This window comes from Barbus barbus (genome assembly GCF_936440315.1).
Source record: "Barbus barbus genome assembly, chromosome: 24".
Lineage (NCBI taxonomy): Eukaryota > Metazoa > Chordata > Actinopteri > Cypriniformes > Cyprinidae > Barbus > Barbus barbus.
This window is the reverse complement of record NC_136752.1, coordinates 11,971,793-11,980,953: the sequence shown is the minus strand read 5'-3', so window position 1 is coordinate 11,980,953 and position 9,161 is coordinate 11,971,793. Positions and strand designations below refer to the sequence as shown.

The 9,161-nt window shown below is 36.3% G+C and overlaps 1 protein-coding gene across 1 annotated transcript; it reads left to right on the top strand.

Moving 5' to 3' along the window:
- The first annotated feature begins 2,502 nt into the window (after positions 1-2,502).
- dsg2.2 (desmoglein 2, tandem duplicate 2) lies at positions 2,503-7,819 on the top strand. Its single transcript, XM_079376214.1, has 7 exons — positions 2,503-2,873; positions 3,131-3,273; positions 3,540-3,761; positions 3,983-4,222; positions 4,338-4,462; positions 4,577-4,864; positions 5,993-7,819. The coding sequence occupies exons 1-7, from the start codon at positions 2,518-2,520 to the stop codon at positions 7,358-7,360; spliced, it is 2,742 nt and encodes a 913-aa protein (XP_079232340.1). The 5' UTR covers positions 2,503-2,517; the 3' UTR covers positions 7,361-7,819.
- The last annotated feature ends 1,342 nt before the right edge of the window (positions 7,820-9,161 follow it).

Genomic DNA, 9,161 nt, shown 5'->3' with positions numbered 1-9,161 from the left:
CATGAAATTATATTTGTTTTTCTGCAGTATTTACTTCACCACAGAATCATTATTATCAGTGTAGAAGGATTTTACATTTTTTTTAATTATAAAAATTATGTGGTAACAGGACTGTGCAGAATTTGTAAGATGGAGATAAATATCATATTTTTGGTCATTAAAATCAGTTAATGCTAGTAATATGAACTGAAAGTCATTTTAACACGTCAGTAAGACTCCTAATTATATTAATTATTCATGATACTAATTGTGATTTTAAACTTTTTTTTTTTTTTTTATTGACTTGTACACTCCTCCTGAGTGACATAAGTCTAACCATGCAATGTGAAATTTCTCAGATCCGATCAGACAATGATGAGAACATGAGGCTGCACTACTCTCTAAGGGGACCAGGAGCCAACCAGCCACCTGTTGGTTACTTTGTAGTAGACACATACAAAGGACTGGTTAGCATTACACGGCCCCTGGATCGCGAGGAGAGACAAAACTACACCGTGAGGATTACAAACATATAGATTTAAGATACAAATTATAGGTCATGTGACATACTGTAGACTATATAGACTGTCACAAGGGCTATATGTCTAAATTTTAAGGTTCTGAGTAAAAACCCAATTACGCAGCACTGTTATAAAAAAATTAAATAAGTGTGTGTGCTGCCTAAAAATGTTAATTTAGTCATCTTGAAATGTTGTACTAAGTAACAACTTGGATAAATATGTTGACTACAATTAATTATCCCATATCAATACATTTCTAATAAATTGTTTACTATCCACAAACTCCAGAGTTAATATGGACGTTATAGTATTTTTATAACAAAAAAAAATTTTTTTTTGTCTTGTAGCTTATTGGCACTGCATGGTATGCTAACAACACCATAGCTGAAGATAATGTTAAAATCAACTTTGTTGTGGAGGACCAGAATGATAATCCACCAGTTTTCATCAAGCCAGAACGAAGCAGCGTTTATGAGGGGAGCCCAGTTGGTCAGCCTGCCACTGCATTGCTGTTGTCAAAAATTGTTAGATTTTTTGAAATTAGGGATGACCAATCATTCACCTCAAAGATCTTGTGTGAAAGATTTGTTTTTGTAATAGCTCTCTCCTTTCTAGGTACCTTTGTAACACAAGTTGTGGCCAAAGATGCAGATGAGCCAAACACTCCTCACACTAAGATAGCATACAGCTTGATCAAGCAAGAGCCAAATGATGGGACGCTTTTCTTTGCTGTTCAAAAAGACAGTGGAACAATCTCTGTGAACAACCCAGCACTTAACAGAGAGGTATTTGTTACCATTTATACTGATATTTGATTGTGTGTTTGTGTGTCGGACTCGGTAGCTTCAAAAGTTACCACCAAACAGTTTGGATTTTCATGTTCCTATTCTCTTGAACAGGAACACAGGTCTTTTGTTCTTACGGTGCAAGCTGCTGACATGTATGGAAGTCCTGGAGGAAATTCTGCTACAGCTACTGTGTTGATAGATATCCTGGATGTCAATGACAACATTCCTACTTTGGAGAAGGATGAGGTGACTATATACATTGGATAATGTATCCTAAATAGTGAGGAGGTCACAATTTTGACATTAATAGTCTTTTTTTTAAATACCCTTGTGAAAAAGAATTAACTGTATTCATTGTGTACTTGTAGTGTCCTTCAATCTTCTTTATTTTTTTAAAAGATATATATTTTTAAGCTGCAGTTAACGTAATATTAATGAAATAAAAGTGTATTTAAAGAACGTATACTTTCACACAATTAAAAAACTTTGAACATTGTACTTATGTCAAATTAAAAGCTTTGCTGTAAAGTACAAGCTCTCGAAATTCATCAATTCATCATAAATATCTTAATTATCTTAAAATATCTTAATCTGAAGATGAACAAAGGTCTTACAGGTTTGGAATGACATGAGGGTGAGTAATTAATGACAGAATTTTCATTTCATTTCATTTTGGTGAACTATCCCTTTAAGTGTATTCTTTACTATTTTATTTTAGCTATATTTAAGTACTTTTTAAGTATGCTTAAAAGTATGTGGACTTCTTTTTCTCAAGGGTATTCCTCTCAATTAAATGCTGCAGTATGCGAAAAAGTTCAATAATACATGCTCAAGGAAAAAATCCTTTTTTTTTTTTTTCTGGGTTCACAGTTTTCAGCAAGTATTGATGAGAATGAGGCACCTGTTGAGGTTTTGACGATCCAGGCACTGGATAGCGATGAAGAGAGGACAGACAATTGGTTGGCCGAATTTACAATAATCTCAGGGAACGAGGATGGACGTTTCTCTATTGTAACTGATCCAAAGACAAATATGGGTGTTTTGTACCTGAACAAGGTCAGTGCTTATTTTGTACACAGTTCTAAGAAGTTCATGTTATGGAAGCAAGGAGATCAGGGCTGAAATGTAATAAGGGTGTGCTGTTTACATATTTGTTTCAAGGTTTTTTGGAATAACCAATTGCACCTTGTTCTCTCCTCTAGCCTGTTGACTTTGAGTCAGCATCTGATATGAAACTGAACCTAGTTGTTGCAAACAAAGCTCCTCAAGGAGCACCTCTAGTGAGTGGAGCAGGAGCAGGTGGTGGAGCTGGATCTTCTGGAGCAGGCGGTGGAGCTGGAGCTTCTGGAGCAGGCGGTGGAGCTGGATCTTCTGGAGCAGGCGGTGGAGCTGGATCTTCTGGAGCAAGCAAGCAAAAGACATACTTGGTGAAGATCGATGTCAAAAACAAACCAGAAGGCCCAAAGTTCAGGCCAAAGATCAAGCCTATATCTGTATCTGAAGACACCAAAAATAATTTTCCAAGGGTAATAGACACCTACACTGCTACAGAAGAAGACACAGGCAAAACAGCAGAAAAAGTCAAGTAAGTGTTATCCAATCATTTGTTGAAAAAAAGTCAGTTTCAAGACTTTACAAATTTCAAATATGCAGTACATAATTCAAGCCATGCATATAATGAGTTTAGAAGCATTAATACACATTGACATTATGCTGTTTTACTATATTTGATTGATTATTATATTTGAGGTTTATAACTATTCACAATCTTCAAACCTTCAAATTGCTAAACCAAATGTAGAGTTTAAAATGGCAATGATGTAATGGTCCATGTTTGTTTAGATATGCAAAGGGATATGACCCTGACAACTGGATTTCGATTGACACGGACACGGCTGAGATAAAATTGAACAAGGTACCAGATCGTGAGTCTCCATTTCTGGTTAATGGAACCTACTATGCCAAGATTCTCTGCATTACAGATGGTTAGTATGAACAACAAGTCGGAGCATTATGTTGGGAACATTTACACTGCTAGTCAAATGTTTGGACACACCTTTCATTAGCATTATTGACAATTTAGAGAAATAGTACCGTCACCACGCTTTGCACACTGTATGATTTGTTCAACTTCATGATGTGCAACCTGGGATGCTTTTTAAACAGTAGTGAAGGAGTGTACATGTCAAAAAGTAAAAGATGATTTAAGAAGGTTAACTGTAACATGTTTTGTGTTTGTTATACATTTTAGAACTGCCCTCTCAGACGTCTACAGGGACTATAGCTTTGCAGGTGGAGGACCTGAATGATAACTGCCCCAAACTCCTTAATAATGTGCAGACTGTCTGCAGTGATACCAAAGTAGTCAATGTCACAGCAGAAGATGAAGATTCAGATCCCAACGGAGCTCCACTAGAGTTCAGTTTGATACAAGAGAAGACAAAGGACAAATGGAGCCTGCAGAGAATAAATGGTAATACCATACAGATAATAATATTATTTATTTGCAAGGGTCTGAATGATGAAAAAAGTTCAACAAATGTACACTGTCGTCTTGATCTAAGCATGTTTTTGTTATTTACTATAAAATGAAACAATCACGCCACATATACAGTAGATAATAACCATTCTTGTTCACTTTTGAGTAGAAAGTGACATAATAGTCAAGTCTCTTACTGTTTGTCACCTCTTCAGATACAAGTGCTTCACTGCTTGCTGAAGGTGACTTATGGCCTGGTTTTTATGAAGTTACTATGGAAATCAGAGACAAGCAAGGACTGGCCTGCCCTGATGAGCAAGTCCTCCGTTTAGTGGTTTGCACTTGCTCTGATGGAACGTTTTGTGCTTCAAAAGTGGCTGCAGTACGCACTATATCAGCCAATTTTGGAGCAGCAGGAATAAGTTTATTGATTCTCGGATTCTTCTGCCTAATCTGTGAGCATGATGTTTACTTTGCTGTGGTCTATCACTGTAAACTTATTATTAGTGGCAACATTGTAAAACAGACATACATCTAATGTGTATTTGTTTGTCTGTTTCTCATTTTTAGTGGCGCTCGTGGCCGTAATAAAATGTGATTGTGGGAATCCTGGACATTTTATTGATTTGCCATTTGAAACCAAGCAACATCTTATCTCCTATCACACAGAAGGAGAAGGAAAAGGAATAGAAGGGGTAAAAAAAAAAATCCCTTCATGATCTTGCACAGCTTCTGATTATATTCTGAGGGGACAAGTGAAAGCCCAAAACACTTCTATAATGTGATAACTGATTCTGTTTCTCTTGCAGGATGTTCTTGCGATGAGCATCCCACCAACACTCTATAATAAAGGCAGTAATGAAATAAAATTTCCCAAAGAAAAATTAAGAATGGAAGAAGCTAATTCTAATATCCTACTGGATGAATTTCAGTTCCCCTGGTCAAACCAGGCTGTAAATAACAGTTCTAAAATGGCAGGAATGATGCAGGAAAGTACATTTGAAGGGTTGTACTATGACGTGAACATGGAAAACTGTGCAAGGTGGCAAAAAGAAGAAGTCTTGTTTGACGCATTCCTAAAAAAACACTTTGAACAAGTATGTGATTTTTTTTACATTTGAAAAAAAAAAAAAAACATTTGCAGAAAATGTACGCTCACTCAGGTCACCCAAGATTTAGAAGAGTTTGTTTCTTCATCCAAACAGGTTTGGAGAAATTTAGCATTACATTACTTGCTCACCAATAGATCCTCTGCAGTAAATGGGTGCCATCAGAATGAGAGTTCAAACAGCTCATAAAGACATACAAAAATCCAAGCTACGTGTTTCTAATAAAAACTATTCTTTATACCATTGCTTCCAGCTAAACTATGAGTCATCAAACTCATCTCACCTGAATCAGGGGCCAGTTGCATAAACTTAGCCTCTATTAATTATATTAAAAATATTATTTTAATAATATAAAAAATATTAGCCTCTATTATTATAAAGTTAAGACAGTGTCTTAAAAACTAGTTTGACCAACTAGCAGTTAACCAAGGGGTAATCAGTCTGGTATTTTTGAGTCAACTTTTTTAAGTCAAGTTTTTATGTAACTGAATTTCAAAAATTGACCATCTTAAAGAAAAGAATAACATGATTTACTTTTAAGACTAGTCTAAATCTTTTATGCAACTGGCAACAGGAGAGAAATATGCACAGATCAAGCAGGCCAACACAGTTCTAAATATGTAGGTGGATTTTAATATGAGAGGACAACATGGGATGGACTTTTTTACTGGAGGAAGTATTATTATGGATTTATGAGCTCTATGGATTATGTATTTTGGCCAGAAGTGATGGTTTAAAGTTAAAATGCCTTGATGGATTTGATTATTATACAAACACAGCTTTTTGCTTTAGAAAATGTTAATTGATTGGCTGCTGCTGTGTGGATTACTTGTGGATTATTATGAAGTTTTTATCAGCTGTTTGGACTCATTCTGACGGCACCCATTCACTGCAGAGGATCAATTGGTGTGCAAGTGATGACGTATCGCTAAATTTCTCCAAGTCTGTTCAGAACAATAAACAAACTCATCTACATCTCGGATAACCACAGAAGAAAGCAAGACACAGATTTGGAGCAACATGAGTCAATGATAAAAGAACTTTCATTTTTGGGTGTAACACAATGAAATTACAAGTATGACACTTGAAATGACACTTCTCCCCATTCTTTTCCAGAAATCCAGGTATATATCGGAGAATGATTCTCCAAAGCAAGGACTGAAAAACTATGATTATGAGGGTGAAGGATCCGTTACCAGTTCAGTTGGGAGCTTCATCGAGTCTAATGATGATCTGGAGTTCTTGAACAACCTGGGTTCGAAGTTCAACACCTTGGCTGAGGTGTGTGGATTCAGACAGACTGACCCAAAAGTTATTGCTAATCCTGTCGAGACAACACCAAACACAGCTGCATCTTCAAGTCACGTGACCAACATCATCCAGCCCAGTCCTGAGGAGATAACCGTTAAATCACCACTTGTCCAACCTGCACCTAATCAGGAGATTGTCATACAGGAGCCTATGCTCTATGGATTCAACCAGCCAATGCCAAGCAATGTTTTGCTGTCAGAGGATGGGCTTGGGCAAAGAATGTACATAATTAATGGAACTCTAGAAGCTGAGAGAATTCTGACTCAAGGTAACAGCCATACACTTGCATATTTAGGTAGTGGACAACAGGCTGTTCTAGCAAACAACATCTTTGGTGATTCAGTCTTGTACTCACAAAGTGGACTTCAAAGTCCAGTCATGATTACTGAAGGTTTAGGTGAAGTTAATCCTGCTGAAATTCAGAGCTTTTCACCAACTCCAAACCTTGTAATGATGCCACAGCAACAACTAGATGGAATTGGTTCGCTACAAATGTTAAGAGTACCCGTGGAATCGGTTGTATCAGGAGAGAGCGGGCAGGGTAGAGTAACTTTTATAGATGGTTCAGCAAACGAAGGTAAAGTATTCGCTGGAGGTCTATGTCTAAGTCATCGTCCCATGAGCCCTCAGCTACTTTACCCAGTAAGTTCTCAAGAGTTGAGGGGAATGGTACTTATGAACCAAACAGTGGTTGATGGCACCCTTTCCAGTGCACAAAATGAAGGGACAGTAACAACTGTAGAAAGCCCTGTCAATGGAAGCAATGTATTGATTGGAGGCCCAGGAACTCCAAACTTAGTGACAGTGCCTCAAATGGCAAATGGTCAGGTAAACAACCAGCTATTAATAAGTGCTCCTTACCAGAGTGTTTCAAAAGAAGGTGGAGAGAGTAGACTACTGGTTAGTGGTCATTCTATTTTAGAGGCTCCTATTGGTGGAGGTAATTTACTGGTTGCAGGCCCAGATCAGTATCCTGTGTCTATGAGCGCAGGAACTCCAAACCTAGTGAGACTGCCTCACGTTGCAACTGGACAGGTATTGGTAAACGGTCTCTTGCCAAGTGTTCAGAACATTGAATCAGGGAAAGATGGACAGAGTAGACCATTGGTTAGTGGTCACAATTCTAGAGGGTTCAAGTCAGCTTCCACTTGCTATGAGTCCAGGAGTACTTAGTCCAATGGAACTTCCTCAGGCAGCAAACAGACAGTTATTCCATTCTACACCATCCAGAGTTCTGACTTCATTGGTTATGATGCCAAAATCTAAAGGACAGCTGAACGTTGAGCAGTGATCTAATTTTGGTCTAGTGCCATTAATATCTCATTAATTCTCAGGGTCGGATTGTTCGCAGAGAAGCACAGAAACTATTTTAAGCATTATGAATTAAAAGTATTCCATATTAAAATGACAAGAATAAGTGAGCATGAGCATTTTTAAAAATTGTAAAATTTTCAATATTTACTTGGCCTGGGAGGTCTGAACCTATTTCAAGGCCAATATTGTTAAACACGTTGCACTTTATGTTTTACATCTTAAATGTACAGATACGATTTCAAAGAAAAAGTTAACAAATTAGACATTTTATAGGGCAATGAATAACTTGATTAACATTACATAATTTAACAACAACTGAAAAAAAAAAAAAAAAAAAAAAAAATTTGATATGGTATACTCTGTTTATATTAAATATAATACAATTTTATTACAGGATTTACAGGAATAAAATCTTTATAATTAATTTAAATGCTACATAATCAGTGTGATTGGTTCAAAATTAGTGTTCCATTGTATTTGCATTACTGTGAACAGTAGGAAGGAGTCTGTTATGTCCTGTGGAATTCATACTACTGTATTTAATATTTCTTTCAGTATTTTAAAATGTGGTTTCTCTTGGGATTTTTGTCATTAGTGAAGGTACGACTGTGGTTTAATACTCTGTAGTTAAAAACAGTTAAGTTAATGTTAAGTTGTTTGTAAAATGGTCATTCTGTGTTTTTGAAACAATGTTGTCGTGTGTGGTAATATTTTTTCAGTAGTTACAAAGACTAAATACATGTGGTGTTTTACTCTTTAAGCCATTTCAAGAACAGAATGTTGGGGTGAGCAAGAATAAAGTTATAATGACTAAAGAGCAGTCCATGAAATTCTTATGTAACCTAGATAAGGATAAATAATTAGATTTTTATGCTTAATTAGGCAAAAATCTTATTCATTTATTCAAATAATTACTCAAGGTTTAATGTGCACTAATGATGTGTGTTGTGCATTGCATAGCTGTACATTCAGAAGCTTTTACCTCTATTGTTACTGCTGCACCACTATAAAAGCAGTAAATACAAAAACAATTCTAAATATTAAAAATAATATTACACATATTATGGCTAGAGTGATGTTTTGTGATTCACACCATGTAGTGGTATGAAACTGTATTTAATGTTTTTACCACACTGGGGTGTGTTTCCCAAAAGCAACTATGGTCGCAAGTTCCATCGTTACCAACAAAGTTCAATGGAACTAACGATGCTTTTTGAAACCGCACCCCTGGTCAGGTGTTTGCTTATTGTTTATGTTTTGCTTGGGGCGGATTGCATTTCGGTGAGAGGTGTAGCACATGAACTTGTAGCACAGATGAATTGTCAAAGTTCTTTAAAGTGTTGCCAGTCTATTTAATGGATCTGAAAAGTATTTGAACACATAAGGTACACTAAAAATTGTATACATGTTTTTGCATAATGTATCAACATTTCAAGCCAAATGACTGAATGAAATATTGCTTTTCAGTCAAAACAACTTACAAAAAGAGGTTTGTCCGCATTCTAATGATAAAACTGCTCAATACAAAGTACTGTGACACTTTGTGTATTTTGTGAACATGTTGATAGGTAATGTGATTCTATACACCTCTGGTGCCTCTAATAGGACATCTTGTGAACTTGAGGAGAACTGACTTCATGCACCCTTTAAATATCACCTT